Source organism: Prinia subflava, chromosome 1, assembly GCF_021018805.1.
Source record: "Prinia subflava isolate CZ2003 ecotype Zambia chromosome 1, Cam_Psub_1.2, whole genome shotgun sequence".
Taxonomy (NCBI): domain Eukaryota; kingdom Metazoa; phylum Chordata; class Aves; order Passeriformes; family Cisticolidae; genus Prinia; species Prinia subflava.
Genome location: NC_086247.1, coordinates 124,582,083 through 124,605,800, shown reverse-complemented (window position 1 = coordinate 124,605,800; position 23,718 = coordinate 124,582,083). Strand labels below are relative to the sequence as shown.

Here is a 23,718-nt window from a genome sequence, read left to right as displayed (position 1 = left end):
GTTTTAGCTTAGCTGATTGCCTTCTAAAATGATCGACAGTGAAACAGGGAGTGGTCCTAACAACCAGCAATGTCAATTAAATTGCTGGGTTTTCATTGAACTGAGCTGACTGACATCTCGTGTGCTTCCATCACCAGTGCGTGGGCACAAAGCACTGCAGTGTATCCAGCATTGCCTGCTGGTCTGTGATGCAGTGGGGTAAAATATATACCTGCTCTGATCTACATCTGGGTGAAACAGATGTCTCAATAACTTCTACCAGCTTCTTGTAATGTGAATAAGCTGTTAGGAGATGATGCTAATACTGAAAAATAGATACAAATTAGTGACACAACAGGCTAGTTGCTCTATTTATTTTTCTACCTTGAGTGATTTATATTGTTGGCTTTATTTGACTTCCTTTTGTCGTAATGTTTCTTAGTTCTGAGATTTTGGCCACCTGTATATATAAATGCATTTTTGAGAACCGAGTTTTCATCTGATTGCAATTATGATCAAAATTGCATGTAATTGCCACTTTTTGAGAAGCAAAACTTAAGAAGCATTCATAATACTCATTGCTTGCAGTGCTGTGTTTATAGATAGACTGTGAATTCTTTGGGTTCTGTTTGATAGATTTCAAAGTCTCCTGAATATAGATTACCATCAAAGACATATTCTTGGTTTTATGCATTTACATTTTCAAATAAATCTTGCATTTAATGTCATTTATGTTTAGATATAGGATGAAAAAACATTAAGAAAAGCAAAGATAAACTGTCAAAACTGAGAGAAGATTCAGTGCTTTGAAAATTTTCAGGATTGTGTCTGTGTATGATATTCCAAAATAAGGCAAACTTTGCCATACTTGATCGCTTGGCATTTGAGATTTGGGTTACCAAACCAAAACTGATCTCCCGGTTCTGATATATGAATAGTGTTGGAGTCCAATACTCTCTGATCAGCATCTTTTAGATATTCCACATGTGGAAGGTATGATGTTTAATATCTAATTTCCTCACCTGAAGACAGTGGATATTACGTGGGACGTCTGATATAGCAGAGTAATACAGATTTCACTGAGAATGTCATACAGTTGTAAATGACATGTAACAAAGTAAAGCAGTTGGGATACACAATTCAATCACAATACCAATGTGATTCCCATTACCAGTCTTGACAATATTCTCTCTTGGCACCCCCAGTTTTTGGGAAGAAATAAGTGGCTTGAATCACAATAAGTCTCAAAGATTTTTTTCTCTATGAAGAAAACTGCTTTGAATGTTTTCCCTTATCTTACAAAAAACTTCTAAAGTCCTCCTGCAAAATTAATAATACAACAAGCTGACCCAGGATAGTCCTCTTGGGATTTTTGTTTACTTCTCCTCCTAACCTGACCTTACTCAGGTGCCCCCCAGCTGTCAGTGCTGCTGTCGGGTGAAGTATGCTGTCATGGGTAAGTAATGCTTGTGTTGAGTGCTTGTGGATTTAAGAGACAGCCTTCTCATACTAAAGCTTGGCTTACTGGGAGAAATTTGCCTTGGGTCTATAGTCTCATCTCTGGAAGTGGCCTGTGGTGTTGGTAGGTGAGAAAAGAAAAACAGAAAAAAAACCCAAAAAATCAACAATATAGATAGAAGGGAGTGCTACATTTCTCTTTCATGTCCTGTCAAACTCACAGCAATGTTCAAGCTTATAAGATTGAATCATTTATGTGTTTAATAGCCCTTGATAGACCCTTCTTCCATTAATTAATCTGAGAGCTTTCAGATTTCCACATAGAGGTGAAGAAATGCCGTTCTGAAGGAAGGCTGAGAGTGCTGGTGTGGGAGCTGCCAAGCAATGGGTAGAATAGCAAGTGTCTGCCCAGTCTGTAATAGCTATTTTTCTGACCCACCTAGCATAACAGCTGATTGTGTAGACACCCCATGGGAGGCCTTTATTTCTTTTTTTTTTTTTTTTTTTTTGCCAACAAATACTTTGGATGTGAATCAGTATCTATTGCCATGGGATTATCTTAGCTTGATCTGAGAGGAGTTGTACCCACCATTGCCTAGAAAATAACTGTTTGCAGGTTGGAGCAGTCCAAGCATCGACTGCTTCATTCCCCACTCCAGGAATTTATTTACCAAAACTAGTCAAAAGCTCTGCTCTGCTCTGTCAAAATATTCACCTGCTCTGAGGAGGAGGAAGCAGCTGCAGGGAGTACGGGACTGCTTGGGATACAGAGTGACACAAGGCAGTTACAGATTCCTTTTTTGTCCAAGTGAATACTGTTAACAGCATAATCAGTGTTAGCTGGTATGTTTGGAATACTAGATGTGGTGCAGAGTGTTGTATGTCTTCACTGCTGGCCCTTTGTGCCAGAAAGATCAGAATTCAGATGTCTGGAAGCTGATTCACTTTCCCTCAGGTAAAAAACACATGCATTATCTTGGTGAACTCCTTGCACATGCTTTGAAGAAATAATTAGGGAGTTCTGAATTTAATGCTTAAAGCAGTTGTTCTGTTAAAATTAAGGCCTTCACCTATTGCAGATGTGTAGGAGGTGCTGGCTATTAATACATACCTCCTCCCATTCCTGTATTTAGTTCATGAAATAGTAAATGCTAGCATCTGGGGAGCATTGTTTTCTGGAGAATGCACAGATTGTATTTATTTATTTTTATTTTTAACCTTAGCCCCCTAGTTTATTTGTTTTCAAGTGCTGCAGTACTGTGTCCTGGAGGCACTAGTGATGTCCAGTGCTTTTGCTGCTTCTCAGAGCTTTGAGGTAGCAAGAAGAATGGAAGAGACATATCTTCTGATTTTATTATTGATACTGAAATTGTGTCAGTAGGGTCAACATTGTAAAAACTTCCAGTGGGCTGCTACATTTAAAAAAACAGAAGCAGGATGGACTTCTGAACAGAGGAGTTGTACTCTACATAAGAAAGTTGATCTTCCTTCCTTCATTACTGAACTGTCACTGTGTTGTCTTGTGTCTTAGGAGCTTTGTTCCTGGGAATGAAACCTCTCTGGTATTCTTTTTATGTTTTCTTCCAAATCCCTCTATTTATTGGGTTATTAGAGACCTGATTTAAGGGAACCCTATAAAGTAACTCTGTTAATGATTTCTTGCAAATGTACTCTGAGCTGTGGCTACTACAGTTCTCCCCCAGACATTAATGAAGGATTGAGCTAAATTGCCGCAGTATCTTTACACTCATGTTTTTGCGGAATTTCAGCTGCACCATTTTTCCTATTAAAAAATCATCTCTGTGGCAATTGCTAAGGCAGTTGTATTTTTCAGGATGATCAGGACATCCAATGTCTCTAAGTTCAAGGACCCTGATTTAGCATTTGTGCAGTCCATTGAAAGTGGTGTCTCATGTGAGGAAAGAACTTGGTTAGCTTTGGAAGAATTCTGTCTCTTCCACCTGTTTTCTCAGTTCACCTGGTCCCAATCTCTGCCTGATCCTTTTTATCCCCTTCTTTTTTCCTGATGGCAAGGTATGCAAGCTTGGAGTTGGCATTTTAGCTTAAAATTAATGTTAATTGGATATGAATTGATCTGTAGCAATACACCATCTCCATTATTGCAGCCTATTCCAGTTAAGAGTACAGCACCTAAGAGAGCTCTCAACAGTGAGAAAAGCTCCTGCTAATACCTTATTCTTAAAGAATTACATCTAATTCCTCCTCTTTAGTTGCTGGAAGAAATCTTGTTACTGGAAGTCAGCATTCGTTGTGTGTCAACCTGAGTGTGTGATTTAATTTTCTTGTATTTCTACCTGTCAATTATTAGGATTTTTTTACTCTTCTTTTTTTCTTTCACTGACTGCCGTGACTCACACATTTTTATATGGTTCCTGATGACATGACAGAGAAGTCCATTGTCTTGGTGCTCAGTTTACAGTTCTCTTGACACTGTGAAGTGCACTGAAAGTGCTTCAGTAGTGTTACTCATCTGAGCCACTTCTGTAGAAATTCCTGATTAGTGGCCTAAGAAATACCTGCTCTCCTGAAATAAGTGCAGTGAGGTGGATCTGTAGTGCAGTGTGTGTGATTGTACATTCATTGGTAGCAGTGGGAACTAGGGTTTTTCTGACTGTTTTTTAAGAAATATCTTCCTGTGCATCCTGCTTTAGCTGTTAGGTGATGTGATTTATGGTGCAGACTTGGTGAATCTGTTTCTTGTTTTTTCTGGGTTTATCTTGTCCTTAAGTACCATCTGCATGTCTACCAAGTCCATCTACATGTGTTTTAAATACTTCCAGTGACAGTGACTCCATCACTTCCCTGGGCAGCCTATCCCAATGCTTCACAATGCTTTCAGTGAAGAAAATTTCCCTACTAGCCAATTTAAACCTCTCCTGATGTAACATGAGGCCATTTCTTCGTGTCTTGCTGCTCCTTGCTTGGAAGGGAACAGCCCCACCTGGCTCCAGCCACCTGAAAGGAGGCTGCAAAGAGCAGTAAGGTCTTCCCTTCCCCCTCCTTCTCTGCAGCTTATCCTTCACAAGCTGCATGCCCAGTTCGTTCCTGAAAAATCTTTCATGAACACAGGTTTTTATTTATTATTTAATGTGTGGTAAGTTTCATTCTCTTTGGGTATTTGTTTCTACTTGCTGCAGAATTAAATCGATTCCTGTTGTTTCATCTCTTTGTTTTCTCTCTCCCACTAGGCATGCTAATAAGGGACAAATACTTTTATTGAAGTAGATATACTTTTTACTGTCGACCAATACTGTTCTGTGATTAAAAAATAAACATTTTTTAAAAATTTAAGTGCCTTGAGAGCTTCTGGAAGGCTCTTCAGGGAAAGACAAGGCATGTGGTTCAGCAATATTCGTATTTCATGTAAACATTAAAACCCCATGTTGATTGTATTTACCCTGCAGATTCTTGTGTTGGAGTTTTGTCCCTGCATGTTGCCATTGAGGCTATAAAATCAGGGAAGGGATTTTAATGTGGCAAGAGCCTGGCCCTGGCTTTATTGTTCCTAATGAGCAGTACCTTTGGGTTAAAGGTTTCATAAACATGGCAGCTGTGCTGTGCCTTTGTGGCAAGTCTGCAAGATAAACCTGGTTGCCAGTGCTGCACTTCCTGGTGATTTGTGCCATGGTTGAATTTACACAATTCCAGCTTATTAGTCACTTCTTTTAAAAATCCTTATGTTCTGTGAACAAAGGGCACAGTGTCCCGGTGGAAGGTGGGAAGTGTGATGAGGATTTGTTGAGAACCTCTGCATTTCAATTGCTCTTCTTGTCCCATTACATTGCTCTGTTCTTCTCTACTGGTAATGATTTTTAAGTTCCACCTACAGATTTTGTTAGCTCGTCATCTAGATGTCTGCTGCTTTGCAGAGAGCAGAGACAGCTGCTGGCTGCATGCTGACATGTTTCCTCTCTGGCAAAAGTGCAAGGGCAGCTCTTCCTCTGTGCTGCTCAAGTTCAGTAATTTACATTTAATGTAACTTCTTGGTTGCTGCTGGAAGGGGTGGAAATCCTTCTTTACCCTAAGCCTGCAACTGTAAACTGTGGGAGAATGAAAACACCCAATAATGTTGCTGGATAAAAAAGACTCAGTAAACTTTTTAATTTCCTGGATATTCTTTGGGGAAAAAAGGAAAGATTACTCTTGATATGTGGGTTGGGATGTTTCCTTCATAGCAACTGTACCCATTTATGCTTCTATTTTATTTGCCTTTGTGATGAGTGCTCCTGTCTTACATGATACCTCAGCAAGGGAAGGAGATGGAAATAGTTCCTGCCAAGCATCTGTTCCTGTGAAAGCTGGTGGTGCTGTGTTGGTGGTGTTCTGGCAGCTCTCTGCATCGCCCTGTCAGTCAAGCGCCATCAGCGCCAGTCCCCACAGCAGCAGCAGCATCCTGTGGAGCAGTGCTGCTGGACCCCCCCTCAATCCAGTGGGCTGCCCAGAGGGTCACTGCCTGCCCTGGGCGCTGCATTTTGTGCCCTGCACACATAGAGCCATAAAACCTTGGCAGTTTTTATTAAAATGTTCTTTTTCTCACGTTGTCTGGCATTGATTTCCTTCTCTTTGTAACTAGGGCAGTGAAGTTTCACTGCTGTGGAGCAACTGTTCCCAGATTCATCTGAGCATGTTAATGTTTGAAGAATCTCAAATGATTCTGATATTTTGGTCAAAAGAAGTGTAAAATGATGCTTAGAAAAATAGTGTTGCTTTGAATAAAGGTTTTCAGTATTTTTTTTCAATTTGAGCAAAATGTTTCCAAGAACAAATGGTAGAAACTTCGGCCTTACCAAGGCTTTAAATAATTCAGGAGTTAATCATCATAAGAATTTCCCTGTGGTGTGGATAAAAGAGTGCATTTTTGTGATTTGTTAAGCAACTTCATATTTGCTGAAGCGGTGAAGAAACTTTTACTTCATCTGTTGAAGGTTTTATAAATTAATTTTATTAATTAATGCTGGATTTATTAATTAAAACTGATAATTTTTATTAATTGCATGAGAAGGATTGGTTGATAAGAGTAACTGGTGTATAATATATGTCTGGATGTCTACAGCTGTAGAGTAGATGTCCCTTAATTTTAACTGTTTAGAGTCTAGCATGAAAATGAGGAGCAACTGTAGAGAAAGCTTAGCTCCTAGACTTCAGGCAGTCTCAGGAGATTGTGCCAACTCACCAATTTATGAATTTTTAAAGTATGAATCTGTTTTATACAAGCCTTTTACAAGAGTGGGAGTGGAATTTGGTAAACTTTGAAGTCATGCATTTTTTTATTTTTCTGATGAATTTTGTAGCTGCAAGTTAGTAATCAGCAGGATTAGACATTTTGTGGTTTATATGGAAAATGAACCCGTGGAGCATAGTGCCAGGTTCTGTACTGCTCTGACATCTGCTCAAGTACTGAGCAGTAAATCAAGAATAAAGCTTCTATTGCTGAGCCTTTCCCATCTTCTGGTGAAGACTGGAGTCTATGAAAGGAGTGAGCTGTCATTTCCATATCTCTTGCTTGCTTTCCTGCTGACAATTCTTATGAATCCTGAAGAATGTTGGGCTGCAAGATACAAGTTTGACTGGTGGTTTGGCTTTTCTTCTGGAGGCTATTCCCTTCCTACCCATATCTGTACTTAAGATCCTTGCTGCACTGAAACCCTTATGACTTCTCTAGCTGCCATTTCAAAGTTGGCTATGGGCTTGGAGCTGCCCAGGTGCTGTACCTTTCAAAATGGAGAATATAGGTAATAGTTGAAGGTTTCAGGGTTTTACAGCTATCTGACACCTGCGAGGCAGGCTGCACTCTGATGCAATCAAATGTGCTGTGCAAGTTTATATGCTGCCACCCTGAATTTACAACCTTCAGCCACCACTTTTGTGCTGTTGTTGGTTTCTTCTTAATTGGAAAAAAAAGTTTTTGCATTGCATTCACTTTTGTAAATTTTAAACTATTATCCAGACATCTGTTGTGGTAGTAACAGCACTTTAAAATCTCATTTTCAGGAACTGATGCCATTCTGGATTGCTGTATAGATCACTGGGTTGTTTTTGCTCAGTCTCAAGAAGCTGTTTCTTAATGAAGGATCCTGGGCCAGTGCTTGAGGCAGTGCCTTATAAAGCCAGACCCTCACTCGAGCAGATCAAAGCACAGTACATTTAAAGCTAAATATAGAAGAAGGCATATCCTGTGTTCCTAGTAATTAACTATTCAAGAGTCTGTTCTGTTGCACTGAACCTCTAGTCATTAAATTGCTGCAAGTTGTGAGCCCTGCTTTAACTGCATTTTTATATTTTTTTTTCCCCAGCTGTCTTAAAGGATATATTTTATGTTCACAGGCAACAGTTAAAATCCACAGTCGGGCTTCAGATGCATGCAAGGTTTTTTGCAGCTGAAAAATACACTGCATCCAAGGAAAGGAGTCTGGTGTTAGAAATTTAGCGTATGCTAAAAGTGCATTTCTGTCTTTTATAGAAACTGAGAAATTGTACCTATGCTGGGTTGAAGGCTTTTGTGTGTTCCTTAAGGAAGTGGGGCACTGTCGACCCCAGCATGACAGCATATTTGTGCTTTGGAAGAGCTGTGAAAAATGAATTCTTACAATTTTTACCTGCTGTTTGGCTTGCTTGACACTTTCTTTGCAAACCTCTTGGGCTTCTCTTGCCATCTCTTGAAGTGAACATTTTTAGAATAACCTGTAGGTGTCCAGGCAAAACATAAAAACAAGTCAAAAACACCTAGGTGGATATTATAGGTCTCTTTACAAGTAACTGAAGGTCAGAAAGACAAAGCAGATAAATATGTCAAATGCAGCCAGTTGCTGGCTGGAGGCTGGGCTGTTGCTTATCCCTGTAGACTGCTAGATTATCTGCCTAATTAGCTTGTAAAGCACCTCCTGTTCCTCTAACACCGAGCTGTCTCATCAGGGGAAAGAGCCTTTTGAGCTCTGCTGTGAAGGCACTCTTGGATCCTTCAGCGTTTTGAGGAGAGGGATCCCATGCTATCCTGGTTTGCCAGGTTTAACTCTGTGCCCATGAGCAGGGCGTTTTTCCAGAAGGCTGTTAAGGGGTGCAGTTGTTTCAAAATGCTCCTTGGTCTGTCACTGCTGCAACTTTAAATCTCAGTGAGGAGTGTGAATCTCAGTTGAGCTGCTTGTTGTGTATCTGGGTTTTTGTGACCTACAGGAAGCAAACCGTGTCTTGACTCTGGGCTTTACTGGCTATTTCCAGTTCATGTGTCTGCACGCAGTTTTTGACTGTGGATGAGTGGTAAACCTAGACTAGAAGGAAGTGGTTTGCCTGGTAAAACATTTGAAATGCTGCAAAAGTGGCCAGCTAGGGATGCTGCCACTCGAAGTCTGGTGAATGGGAATATATTGTATAGCTGGAACATTGTTAAGAGCTAAATGAACTTTCAGGGATAGAGAAAACACTTCTTGGATGGTAACGTGATTGATGACTTCTTTCTCAGCCATGGAGCTTGAATTTCTTTTAATTTGTGGTAGGAAGCGTGTTGGCAAATCTGTGTACTTCTGAACTAGACCTGCAGAGTCCACAATGAAGAAATACAAATAATACAGATTTCTGTAAAACTAAAGTTGCTAGAAGAGCACGCTGAAAGTTTTGCATGAGAAGGCTTAATTTTGGACAAGCTCATATGTACCAGTGACCTAATGGCCTGCAGGGTGTGAAGTGGGTGGCCTCTGAGTCTCAGGGCTGGCATGTGATTGCTACATGCTGCAAAGCTTTCTTTTGATCGCTGCTGTTTGCATTCAGCTCTTGGTTTAGCTGCTCTTTGCATAAGCTGTTCTGTGCAATGAAACTGATTATATCCAAAGCTTTAAAATAGTTTTGTTTTCTTTAGATAAAATAACAATATATTATCACTTCCCAATTTTTTTGACATTATGTGTTGAGATCTGCTGTAAAAGTCTGAAGTAATACAAGCCCAGTGTTTTTACTGTTGTGTAATGTGCCATGTAGGTCCTTAACTCTGTATTTATGTTCAGTTGATGGGGCAAGGGATTTGTTTATCTTCTGTTATTTTTACAACACCCACATGCTTTTCAGAACTAAAAGTTGCTAAGATACAGTGATGCTTGTAAGAAATGTTTGACTGGAATTTGATGGTTAAAGCACTATCTTTATGAATAGACCACAAAATCTTGTCTTGAGCTGGACAGTGTGTAACCCTGGGCATCCATCTGGTGGCCATGGCAGAGGGTGAGACCTGTGCCATGCTGAGCCTCACCAGGACGGTTCTCAGGCCTCTGCCTTAGTGGCTTCTGTGCCCCCAGCATCCCCATGAGCTGCATGGGCAGTGGGGCTGTAGCCCTGCCCAAGGAGTAAGGGCAGTGACTCCATCACCTTCCCGTTCAGTTTTGAATGTTCACGTTTTTTACAGAGGTGCCAACAGCCAGGTTTTAAGAGAAATGCATTGAAGTTATATGTGGATTGTAGTGCTCTTCATCTTAAAGATAATGTGAATCACTCTTGGAATATATGTTAAGAACTTTACCTTTCAAACGTATGGATTTTGCTACAACACTCTTTATTTTGCTTTTAGATTAAACTGTTGCTGTAAATGCTAGAATATAAATATTTTTCCTTTTTTTCTTTCTCCAGAAATTTTATGAATAAGAATCAGAAGCCGGTGCTAACAGGCCAGCGGTTCAAAACTAGGAAGAGGGGTAGGTTGCATTACATTTTGTTTTATTTTCTTCTTTGTTAAAATGACTAGAAACAGAGCAGGTGGAATAGTTGAAAGCTGAGCTGAAAGATTTTTCTCCTCTTCTTTTCAGCCATGTTAAGATTGAAGATGCTGCTTTTAACTAAGCTCTGTGAATTCTATTATTGTCACTATATACCCTAGGACTTAAAATTTGAGTTTATTAGCTATGAAGTCCTGTGGAGGCTTCAGTTAAAGATTAGATGCTAAATTAACTTATAGTATATTTACATATGATAAAGAAAACTTGTTAGACGTTTGGTTTGGATGTTTCTTAAAATGTTTTCAACTATGTAAGCAAAATATGAGCTTTTATTTAAAGGTTGTGTAAAGAAAATTATCTGGGCTTTTTTGGTGTGATTTTCATTTTTACTTTTTTGACTCAAATCAGTGCCATGTTTGTAAGTGAACCTTTCATATCTGAAAAGGAATTTTCTCACCTTCCTTCTCCATGAGATGATCAGATGATCTCATTGGCCCTGCTTTCAGGCCAAAAGGAGGTCAGAAACTTCCTTTTTTATAAATATTTATTTCACAGGGGTTAATGTAGCCTTTTTTTTAATTGTTAAAATAAAACAATTGTGTGAATTCCAATTTACTCCTTGTGATACTGATTTTCTGTAAGCATGACAAGCACTTTGTTTCATTAAGTACAGTAGAGCATCAGTTTTTAAAGAAAGCTGAGTGGTGCTGATTGTGCTGACCATCCAGGTATTCTGGCACAGCAGGTGTTACCCTAACACCTGCACTCATATGACACTCAGAATTCATTTATTGCAGTTTAGGTGGTTGGGATGAATGCCCAACAGTTTGAGGCAGAGAGAAAAAATATATGTAATTAATTATTTTATTCCCTTCCTGCTCCCCCACCAAAAAAACAAATCCAAAATCTGGTTTGTGAAAAGAAGGATCACATTTTTTGGTGGTATAATAGTAGGTTTATTACAGCAGACACATGAAACAGACTTTTTCCATCTTGACTTTTGTGTTTTTGACCAAAAGCTAACACCTTATCTAAATGTCTAGTGGCAGAAAGTGTAAATATGAGCATTTTGTTACTGTGGATGAGAAAAATAAAAAGAATTGGTAACCTTTCTCAGAAAATTTCAAATTCCGTCACAAGCGTGAAGAGCTGAATGATGAGTGTCTAGAGATCTAGGATGATCACAAATCTTAGGTAGGAATTGCAAAATAGTTTGGTTTCAGTCATGTTAAAAAGCAGCACCAGCATTCTCTTGTCTTTCCTCTCTTGCACTGAGCATTTCTTCAATTTGTTTCACTAGTACAGTCTCTTAAATGTCTCTTAAATGGCTTTCCTGTTGTGCACATACAAACGTTTGTAAGAATAACTAATTAAAAAGAAACCAGTATTGTTTGTAATTAAATACCATGGTGCTCCAGTAATTAGTGGGATTAACTTTCTAGCAGCATTGTCGAGAGCATTATGCAGTGGCAGCTATACACTGTATTAACTCCCAACCTTATCGATGTAGCCAGAAGAGTGGAACTAACAATCCCTAAAGAAATCCATCTGTCAGATCAGCCAGTGAAAGCATTCAGATATGCACCCTGCTGGATTGATCCCATGTGTTTTTCAGTTGAGGTCAGTCAGTTGTGTTAAATATGTTATTTGATAAACTTGTCTCAGAAAATATTCTTTCTCTCTCTCTCTCTCATAGAGACTTTTACCTTATATTTTCCACTGAGCTTGGCATAAACTGTCCTCATACAGATTTGGTCTTTGATTCCTATTTAATGCAAGCAATAATTAGAATAAATAAAGATGTTTGATCTGCGGTTCTGTGCCTATCCCTTGAATTTCTGTTTACAGTGATTGGAAGTAGCCCTAAGTAACTCGCTGACTACATGGAAGAAAGAAAAGACATGGGGGTTAGTCTGAAGGATTGCTTGGGCTTTTTCTTTCAAGAAAGGTTACTTAAATGGGATTGTGGATATTATTTCTTTAATATAGAAATTTTTAATATAGAATATTAATAGCTTTAATGTAGAAATTTTAACATACAAACACTTTTTGTACTCAAAGCATAAAATCCCTTCTTCAAAAGTGATGTCATCCTGGTTGCCTTAATATTTTAGTAGCCTGCTTAGAAATTTGTAGATACTTGGTCCTTTCTAGAGGCTGTGTGTTTGAGGAAGAGAAATGGCTTCCAAATATATTTATTCCCTTAGGTTTTCATATGCTTTTGTATCACAGCAGTGTCATGGGTTGTTACGTCTTTGACTTGAGACTAAGTCATACTATTAGGGGTTTTTTATGCTGAGTATATTGGGGAGTCCTGAATTGTCACCCAGGTAGGACAGAGTGCAGCAGGTGTGGTTTGACCGTGACATTTCAGTTTTTGGAGACTGTACTGTGGTGTGTAACATGCAGGCAGGTAAGGGTTCTGAAACGTGCCCATGCTGGGGACAGTGAGCTGCTTGTTTTTAGCCTTTTGTGTCCTATGATACTCCTTTGTCCCTTCTGCAGATCCCTGGAGCACTGCCATCTCAGCAAGGTGTGACAGTGCAGTCAGGCATCTAATAAAATTAATTGCATATGTGAACTCTTATCACTGGTCAGCTAGCTGCAACTAATCTCGGCTTGTGAACAACTTCTGAGCTTTCAGAGAGCAAAAAAGAATAATATCATGTTTTTCAATTTAAAGTTTGAAAGTATGCTTAGTGAGTAAAATAGCTTTTAGAGAGAATGATGAAGGAGGAGCTTGTAAATCTCACTCTTTCTAGTTATATTGATTAACCAAATGAAGGAAATACGCCTTGCATGCTGCATATGTAGTGGCAGACATTCAAATCACTTAAAAAGATTTGAAGGAAGAAAAATGACGCTGTTAAGGAAAGAGCCTTCCAAGGGAAGGCAATATCTCACAGTTCCTATCAACCTAGGCAAATAAAATAATTTGGTTAGTTCTTGGTATAATCTCTGTACCTGTTGAATATTCCTTTTTCAGCGAGGGTCTGCAGTAGTTGGTGTCTGGCCAGTACTCGTGTTTATGGAGATATGAAAATCATCTAATAAAAAAATATTAACACCTTCATGTTACCTTGTTTGGCCCCTCTTCTTATTTCATGTTATCTTCTTTCTTCCACAGAATTACAGTTGTGGGCCTTCTGCTGAAGTGATAAAGTTAATTAAGGACAGGGCTATGAACGTGCTTTGTGCTTTTCTTGGAAGCAAAAGATAGGAAATACGGCTCTGGGAACATGCTGAAAATGAAAAGCTGTGTATAGCACTCACTGCTGCAGTGGATATTGTGTGTGTCACATCTGCAAGCTACACCTGCCTCTGCTAGCCCATGATTGGAGCTGTGCTTGTTCAGTAATTGTGCACTTGACAGCTCAACAGACCGTCACCCCTTGTTGGTGATGGCTTCTTCCCCACCCTCTTGTATACATCAGCATATTCCTCTTCAGTCCATTAGCTTGGTAGGAAAATGTATCAATAAAATTATAAATCGTTTTTCATGCAATGAATTCACCTTCTGTTCCTGTGTAAATTTTTAGATTGCGATAGACGGGAAAACAGTAGGGTACTACAGATGAGAGGAGGACTTCTAGGGTAGGGGAAGAATCTATGATAAATAGCTAAGAAATATTAGTCATGGTATTTGTGTTTGTACTGAGCACTGTGTACTCATGATACCAAGCATGTAATACCTTCCAATTTGGATGGGAACATCTTAAATTTTTAGGCAAAATACCTTTGAAAAAATAAAACAGGATTTTTTTAACTCTTAAGACAAAAGTCTGTCTCTTGCTAGTTAATGTGTCATCAAGCTTTTTTTTTTCTTTTTACTCTTCAAATAATACATACTTATTAGGCAATCCAAAGAGAATAATTATACTCAGATGCTTCTTTAAGGGTGGAACTGTTTCCTGTGCACAAGTAAAACTGCCTGAAGTACACATACTGAAGTACTTATTTCAGTAAAAGACTGGTTTGTTTGGTTACATGCAGCAGCAGAGAGAAAACTTTTCTGTATGAGAAATAGAAAAGCTATCAAAAGTAGGAATTGTCTGTAAAATAATTATTGAATTGCCATGAAAGTACTGTGGCAGGAGAGAAGAGATTAGGGAAAAGAGGCTGTTAAAAAGCAAGGTCTCTTAAACGATTAAGACCTGGATTGAGAAGCTGCACTGAGTGCCTGCAGCTAGAGGATGCAGAAGGGCCAGAACCTCTTGTGACAAAAAGCCTGCAAGAGTTGCAGCTGGCATGTTTCAGACTGCATTAGCACATGTCTAGACAGAAATTTAACCAATCCTCATTTATCTTAGTAAGTAAAAATCTCTGGATTTATCCTCTGAATAGAATATTTTCCAATTTTTCAAGAACTTGTATCGGTGTTTTTGTCAGCAGGTGATAACAGTGGGTTTGAGTGCACAGAACAGCTTGCAATTTTGTTTCTGAAGTTCAAAGTTATTTTAACAGTAACAGGCATTTAATCTGTGCCCTTCTATAGAGCCAGGGCAAGTTTTCTTAAGAAGCTTCAAGTGGCCATGGTAAGCTGTTAAGTGCATGTGCAAAAAGGCAGCAGGAGGGACCTGTAAATCTACAGAAGAGTTATCTGGAGGTTGCAGTTGTTCTGTTGTGACCTTGACACAGGGACATTGTCTGGGGGTCAGGCTGGGCCTTAATTGAATTCAGCAAGGGACAGCTGTGGGAAATGCAATGTGAGTGTGGTGTTCCTAGTGCAGCTTAGGTCTGTGAATATAAAAGTGAAATTCTTGGTTACATTGTGTTGCCTTAAATGTTTATTCAAAAACTAGTTTTATTAATAACTCAATCTCCTCTTTTTCCTGAAGACTTGTCTTTAAAACATTTTAGTTATGTGACCATAGTAACTAAAAGAAAAAATAGCAAGAGATGAAAACTGAAATATTCATACAGTGAGATTATGTACTCATAGCTTGGCATTCCCTTTATTCTGCTCTCAGATTTAGCAATGCACAGTGCTACACACATGGGATGGTATCCTCAGCAAGGGAAGAGTATGAAGTTTGAAAACAGTTTCAATAGTTGTTTTTCTTCTATTTATTTATTCCCATATGTTTATGTGTGTTTTGGTGTTGGGAGATGAGAAGGAGAAGGGAAGCAAGGGTAAACACTGCAGAATTTCCAGAAATTATACTAGCCAAACACACTTTTGGTGTGCTGACCAGAATGAGAAGAGTATAAGAAGAGTATACTAGGTGCTTTCAATTGCTGATTTGATACAGGATTTTAACAAGTATAAAAACTGACTCTCTCTCTCTCTCTCTCTCTCTATCTCCTTCTTCTTGCTCTCTGTTTCAGATGAAAAGGAGAAATTTGAACCCACAGTCTTCCGGGATACGATTGTGCAAGGCCTCAATGAAGCTGGGAATGACTTGGAGGCTATAGCCAAGTTTCTGGATGCAGCAGGCTCCCGACTTGATTATCGCCGCTATGCTGACACACTCTTTGATATTTTGGTAGCTGGCAGCATGTTAGGTAACCTGCAGCATATCTGACAGAGAATTTTGATGATCAGCCTTGCTTGCTTCTTTTAAGATGCTATCTTCCTCTACAGTGGAAATTATAACCTGTGTGACAATTTCACTGCTTGCATCTCCTATCATAGCACTGCTTGTTGTGCAGTAACACTTCGGTACTTTCTGGATACTGCTTGGAGAAGCTTTCAGTCTGAGCTAAACCAGCATAATTGCAACAGCAAAGAGAATGAGAGAGATGCTAATTAGGGGAAGCAGAAGGATTTATTAGCACAAAAAGGTGCACTCCAGGTTAAGAGCTGCTGCAAATCTTGCTTTATAGATGTTGCAACAAAAGGTAGCTCAGGGAAGTGAAGGATAATGAGGTGTGCTCTGTGGATGTTCATGGGACATTTCTACCAGGTATCAGTGGCAGTTTCTGAAAAAACATACTTTTCACTTTTCTCTTTATTTTGAGTAAGTTACCTCCTTTTACTGGTCACTTTGCTTTGACTCCTGCTTCCTGCTCTTTGGTATGTAAGAAGAAAAATGTTTTTATAAGACTTGAGGTAATGCAGGAAACAATAGCTAGTGGAAATACCCAGGAAAAAAACTCTCAACAAAATAAGCCAATGTTTTGAATGTTTACATGAGCTTGGTAAGTATTAGAGGGGTTAGCAGGATGTTCCAAGTACTCAGATTACTAACATAGTGCTAATACTTTTCTCTTTGGGAAGGATTTACATTATTATGGTGTTTGAAGTACGAGTTAAAATAATGTGTAAGAGTTGTGCTCCAACCTGTACTTATTTGATCACTCTCAGTGCTCTCAAGTCCACCTGAGATTCCTTAGGGTGAACTGGGTCACTCAGTCCTGTGAGGACTGTGTGATCTGTGGTGCAGCATATCAGCCAGGTGTCCCTTCTGTCAGGTGCCACCCCATCTTAGCAACGCTTGATCTGTCTCTGTTTCTCCCTCTCCCTTGCTAACTATTACTGTGGCCTTTTGTCTCAGTGATAGTAATGTAAAACTTACTAGACTTATTAAATCTTACATTATTTAAAGTAAATAATTCCTTGCCTTTTTTTTTTCTCCTTTCTTACAGCTCCTGGAGGCACACGCATAGATGACAATGACAAGACCAAGATGACCAACCACTGTGTATTTTTTGCAGATGAAGATCATGATGCCATCCGAAATTATGCTCAGGTCAGTAAAGGCGTAGCTGATTACTGTTTTCCATTTATGTGTCAAAAGAGATTATAGTGGAACATCTGCAGACTGTCTAGGCTGCACTAGGCTAGCTACAGACCAATTGAAAATCCAGTTAATCATTAATCTGCCCTGATATACACATTTTAGGTAAGAAAACAGGATGTCTGAGATAATGTGATCACAGTTGACAATGCTTTCTTTACAGAAAGCAGTCTTGCTTATCACAGTCCATCATTGGTTGAGTCTGTTTTTAGACACCACCCTTATTAGTTTGTTGACCTTTTCTGTGTGCAGACTGAAATGTTTATGTGACCATGTTTTGAGAAACATGGTGAACTGTATCAGAAATTCAGCTTTGATAAGCAATGGTGTGGCCAGCAGGACCAGGGCAGTGTACATTTCCCTGTACTCAGCACTGGGGAGGCCACACCTCAAATCCTGGGTTCAGTTTTGAGGCCCTCACTACAAGAGAGACACTGAGGTGCTGGAGAGTGTCCAGAGAAGGGCAGTGGAGCTAGAGAAGGTCTGGAGCACAAGCCCTGTGAAGAGCACCTGAGAGAGCTGGGGGTGTTCAGCCTGGAGAAAAGGAGGCTCAGGGGAGACCTTGTTGCTCTCTGCAGCTGCCTGAAAAGAGGCTGTAGCCAGGTGGGGGTTGGTCTCTTCTCCCACATAACAAGTGACAGGATGAGAGGAGATGACCTCAAGTTGTGCCAGCTGAGGTTTAGATCGATATTAGGAAAAATTTATTCACTGAAAGAGTTGTCAAACGTTGTAGTAGACTGCCTAGACCAGTCTTGGAGGTATTTAAGGGATCTGTAGACATGGTAGCCTAGGGCCAGGGTTTAGTGGCGCTTGGCACTGCTGTGTTAACAGTTGGACTCTGTGGTCTTAAAGGTATTTTCCAACCTAAACAATTCTATGAAGTACATGAATGACAAAAATTATAAAGCTTACGCCTCCAACCTTTAGTTGCATAACTAGTTAGGAGTTGGGCATATATTCCAAAAGCTTTCATTTCTCCTACATATGGGATGTATAATTTCTTCCTGCAGGAATAAGGCTTGCATAAATAGGCCTATGTGAAATTATTGCAAAAAACCAGTGGACCCTAAAACATTCTTGAAAAAAGCTAACTTTGCATAACTCCTTAGTGGAAGATATGGGAATTCTATAAATATAAAGATATTATATGGGAAAGTACAGTAAGAATTCTATGGGAAATTTCTAAGCCAGCATGCAATTCTGGGTACCAGTAAGATTGCATAAAAATGCAATCCCTTGCAACTCCCATATGTCAAAACTCTATTGTTAATTAAGTAGGCTAGGGTGATAAGTTCCTGGAAGGGTGCATAGTTGATGTAAAGAGTGCTGGGATCAAAATCTGCATTGGTAAAAAATGTTTGCTTAATAGCAGAAAGCTCCTTTAAAAAATATCTTTACTAATATAAATTAGTGAAATATACTTATTTTTGGAAAGGGAGTCAATATTTCTTATGCATCAGCTTTATAATCTCTTAAAAACAGGGTATTCAGCTTCAGGAAAATCTCTGTTATCAGTAAAGGCATTGATTTTGTCTTCTTGAATTCTAATATTTTAATGATCTTTTGAACAAAAATTGTCAGTGCCAGTCCTCCAAGGAGAAATTTAAAGTCAAAGATTGTATATTGAAAAATGGAAAAGGCGGCTTTGCTTCAGGGTTTAAAGGAGTGGGATTTTAAATGGAATCTCTGCACTTCAAATCAAAAGCCACCAAAATAAATGAACATTTTGTGAATAATGTCTGAAGAGATGTGTCTTTTTATTGACCTTGCCATTTTTTCATGCATAATGAAAAATAGAGCTCTTACTGTATTATGAAAATGTGGAGTTAGTCTAAAATAGTATTTAGATCTTTTTTTTTTTTCTAGAAGATACCTAGAAGGTAATTTCTTACTCTGTCTCTCAAATGAACCAGTAGTGTGGCTGTTTTTCTGTGGATTTAGTTATGGAAACAACTAAAAGTCTTCAAGTCAAAAGGCTGAAGTTAGTATTGATATTTTAGCAGATCATTTGCATATGAAGTCGTGCTTCTGTCATTTACAGAGACTTAAAAAATATGCAGAATTTTGTTTGGAAATATTAACAAGAATCTTACATTTTCATCTTCTATCTTATTTTATTAGGATTCTGTGTGTCTCTATTTCTTAGCACAGCCACACTTAATTTTCCACTTTTTCTGTGCCAAAATGCTACCAGTTAGGATGTTTGGATGTATTTTATATTCTGGAAAGTGAACTGAAGCTTTCTAAACCTAATTTTCCTTCCTCCCCCATCCAGTGTGGCAATAATGTCATTTGTTCCCCACATAAACCGTTTTACCTGTGACAGTGACTCATAAGCTTTGTGCCTTTGTACAGCAGTGCGAGCAATGATTCGTTTATTTCATTTCTTATCTCTTCCTTCTTCACCCTGAATGAACTCTGCACCTGTGGTGCTTCTGCTTTCATAATCTGGGGTCACATGATGGGAAACAAATGGTCAAAACTGGAGAACAAGTGGCTCCAATAACATAATTGTTGTAGAAGCTTTGGCAAATGTTCTTCCTGTTTCTCTGACAGTAATGTGTTGTGTTGTAAATTATATATTGCATCTGCTGAAGATGCCCAGCATCCTGACTGCTCCACTGCATCAGCTTACAGCTGAGAGCTTCCCCAGTGCTGCACTACTGGGGGAAGGGTAAAGTTACCCTCCTTTTCCTCCTCTCCCTTGCTTTTTTCTATGGATAGGGTGAAAAGTAGAGAAGGAAGAAACTGTTGAGAAATATGAAAAGATTCAAGCTGCTATAAATTCTCCGATTCAAGCATTGCTCTATGAAGCAAGAATCACTAAACTGAGAGATGGTTATTTTGTGCTCTCCATGTGGCAGACAACACTGGAGAAATATCATTCTGCAAGCTATTTATTTCCCTTTACTTTTTTTTGTAAAGAGAGATGGCTGTAATTGTTACACTTTTTAAGTTAATCTGTGTTTATCTTTAGGTCTTCAATAAACTTATCAGGAGATACAAATATCTGGAGAAAGCGTTTGAAGATGAAATCAAAAAGGTAATGTTGATGGCAGTCTTTATTGGAATGCTAATATTTTTTACTATATTTCTAATATAATTGCATATGTACAAATATGGTGCTGTTAGGTGCTTTATTTAGCTCCGCTGGAAAAGAGGAGAGAATCTACAGGAGGCAGCTTTACTCTACAAATTCAGCTCTGTGAGGTTACTGCAGGAAACAGTTGATATAGAGTATTTCTGAATTAATAATTCCTTTGGTTGCTCTGACCAAACTCCCTTTCTTATTGCGGACCTTTTTGTGCAGAAGTTTGATACACTTTGAGCTATACCTCTTAATGAGGAGTGGTATTGCTGTCCTGCAAATAGACCATAACTCTGTTTTTTCCAAAAAATAAATGCAAATCTGCTATGCAGAATGTCTCTTGATGTATGAGTATTAAACCACTGCTGCTCTATGGAATAAATCTAACCACAAGGTTTTTGTATTTGAGGCCACAGATATGTGTAAGAGAAAGTCCTCACCAGTGGAAAAGTGCTCAGGATTTGCCTGTTAGACTGTAGTGGCTATTTGTGGATACTGTTTCAGTTTTTGTGATACTGAATTCTAAGGAGACAGGGTAAAAACGTTTGAAAAACGTTCTGAGTTCATAACAGATGTAAATATCTTTTTCTAACAGTCTGAATAAGTAATAAACACTGTACTGTCCTGTAACTTAACAGGCATGCTGGTAGTGGCAAAATCTGTCCCATGTGTAAAGTGTAGTGTTTGTTAAACATAAAAATGTGTTTCCATATTATTTAATCATTAGAAAGGTTGCTGTAAGGGTCAAATGAGGGGATATTTGTAGCTTGATACCTCACTAGCACTTCTTGTGCCTGAATTAATTTGGCTCTGATTTATACATTCTTATTCATACAGGAAATTATTTTTACACTTGTGGCCAGCATGCCTATCAACTGATGCTGATTACTCAGTACATTATTCTAAAGACCTAAATTTACCTCTATCCCCACACAAATCTAATGTTCCTGCTGTTAATTACTGTAATCACTGACATGAGAAGCGCTGACTCACAGCATTCAAATTGCAGAGAGTGCTCAGCATATTAATCAAGTGCCGTGTCAATTCAAGCCGCCTCTGCTCATTTCTGTAACTTGCTTGGCTTTGCATCCTCTCAAGCTTCCAAAAATTCACTTTGCAATCTTAGTGACAAGATGAGACTATGGTTAATACATAATAATTCAACTCTTAGCAAAGGAACAAGTGCCTCTGATGTGAAGTTTAGCCACATGCCAGCTTGAGAGAAAGCAGTCATTTGAGGTGCAGTGTGACCAGAGCCAAGCTACTTGTTGAAAGCCATTGGAAACATCCTAGCCATGCCAGTGTGGGATCAGAGCAGGCTGGTTCATCTTGCACACTGGAAACTTCAATTTTATGTACATGCTTTTTGGATAGTTTTCAGTGTCAGACTACATCTTGTGTGACAAATCATGAGATGAGATTTGCACAGTGGTTCTAGGCTGTGGGGAAAATCTTTCCACCTGCCCTTCCATCACTACCACGGTGCTGGTGTGAATCTTGATGTGGCTCCTGGGAACGCAGGCTGTTTCCTCTTCCTCACTTAACCCAGTTTTTAGAGACTTAGAAACCAGGAAGGTGGTTGTGTGAGTGTTTGTGCCTGTGTGTTACACCTCCACTACCATTGCCCTTAAAACCCTTGAGGACTACTTGTAGGTGCCTTTTGCTTGCCTTCTCCCTCCTCCTGCTTGTGGGAACCCACAAAGTGGCTGTTTTCTCACTTACAAGGCTGCAGGGGTTTTAACCACTTAATCCTTTAATCCCTTCATGCTGTAATTTGTGCAGGAGTAGCTGCCCATGGAGGGCCAGAAGATAGATACATTTGTATTTCCAGAAGGTGTTTCTGCTAGACCAAAGATTGCTGCAGTTAGTCCGTGGTTAGATACGTGAGTGAGTGACTGACTCACTGATGGTTTTTTGTGGGTCATGGTCCCAGCAATGAAAGTGATGTTTCTGGCAAACTCATTAAGCAGATAGAGCACTTGGGGGAAAATTAGCTCTTCTCATAGAAGAAGGCATGCCAAAAAACCAAGGCAATACCAGCAGTTTTACACTAAAGAAGCAGATGGTGTCAGTGTGACTTTTCTTTCAAGAGAGATTATCTTAGATAGCAGTATTTGCATAATTATTTGCTTTGTCTTCTAGGTCACAACTTTGTCATTAGGACATTATTTTCTACCATCTTTTCCCTTTTTATCTGCTTCTAGCTTTCAGTTGGTTTATTTCTTAACTTTCTCTCCTCTGAATTGCCTGTTACTCATTTTTCTAATGGCATAAGCATACCATATATCTTAAGTTTTACATCTAAATAATTCTGTGCAAGCAATTTCAACAGGAGACAAAGATGTTTAGATGTGTTGCTCACTTGCTGTGTTTGGATATAGGCAGCTTAAATTCATATGAGCATGGCCCAATGTACTGACATAGTCCCATGACATTTTGCAATAATTTCAGTAAAATTCTAAGTTCCAAACTTGTGTTCATCTTTCTCTACGTGTGTATTTCCATGGATGAAGAATGCAGTTATTATGTCTATTTAGTATGTTTAGGTAATTTTCTATATAAACTTTTTAATGTCAAAATTGGGATAAAGTACAGATAAATTTATTTTTTGTCTTAACAGTGGTAAATATTACTGAGCCATTAGAGGATGTCTGAAGTGCTGTGTTGTGACATCTGCTATTTGTGTTACTTTTTTCCTAATGAAAGAACTGGAAATTAAGCTAGGAATTAGGAAATAAGAGGAGAATAACGTTCTGAGATTGAACAGGGAGTAAGCAGAAATGCTTTAAGTCAGCTAAGTGAAAGGCAAGACTCAGCCAGCAGATACCTGCTGCTGTATTAGCTGCCTTCTCCATTGCTGACTCTTCAGTGCTGTCTGCAGATGTCACAAACTGTCAGCAACAGACCAGTTCACATAATGAAGACATAAAAAGACACCACGCTCCCTGTGTGGGTAGAGTTCCTTAATTTCCACCATTTAAAATTTCCAGATCACAAGAGGTGATCAGAAGCACTTGTTTTTCTTGTGTGCTTTTTAATGCTGCATCTTCTATGCCCAGAAATTGTGCTTAAAAGACTTCTTCTTTAGTGACAAAAACAGCATGGAACATCACATTAGGTCTGGTGCTATCTTGTGCTTACTAGGTATTCTGAATTTCTGCTTAAGTAGTTGAGAGTTCCTACAGATATCATAGAAATACAAAATCCTGAGCCAGAGCTGCCCTTTTTATGCCTGGAAGCAGTTTGTATGTAGCAAAAGCAGTAATGTCTGCCTGGCTGACAGCGGGGAAGCATTGGCTTGGAGAATGTTCTGTGGGTGGCTGGGAACTATTCTGAAATGTCTTGGACGTTTTGTGACTTCCCTACTGAGGTTTGCAATTGTGATGGTAAAAGAAGAGTGCTTAAATTAATCAGCAATAAAAATATGAAGTAACAACTTTGAACTGAAATTTAGGTTCTGTTTCATGGTTTTTAAAATGGGTTGATGAAAAGTTTTGGGTTTTCCTATCACCCAGTCTCCCCCTAAACTATGGTTCACAATTCCTGGAGAGTGCAGAACAGTATCCTTAAACAGCAGCAAAGGACAAGTTTGAGCTGTTTTTGAAGAATATTAGTAAAACAAAAATTGGGCTAGTAGCACCAACATTACTTTAAATAGTGAGAGATGTGTAGAAGATGAGGGTACTGTTTAAAACATATTGCAGAGGGATGCAGTTCAAGAACACCAGAAACCACA

General features: G+C 39.0%; 1 protein-coding gene across 2 annotated transcripts in view; it reads left to right on the top strand.

Moving 5' to 3' along the window:
• The window catches only part of BZW2 (basic leucine zipper and W2 domains 2), a 56,758-nt gene that overhangs the window by 10,370 nt on the left and 22,670 nt on the right, over nucleotides 1–23,718 (top strand). For both annotated transcript variants that reach the window (XM_063411208.1, XM_063411202.1), the window contains exons 2-5: nucleotides 10,069–10,133; nucleotides 15,483–15,659; nucleotides 16,743–16,846; nucleotides 19,872–19,937. In XM_063411208.1, coding sequence (XP_063267278.1) covers nucleotides 10,076–10,133; nucleotides 15,483–15,659; nucleotides 16,743–16,846; nucleotides 19,872–19,937 — 405 coding nt within the window. In that variant the 5' untranslated portion in view covers nucleotides 10,069–10,075. The remainder of the gene's footprint in view (nucleotides 1–10,068; nucleotides 10,134–15,482; nucleotides 15,660–16,742; nucleotides 16,847–19,871; nucleotides 19,938–23,718) is intronic.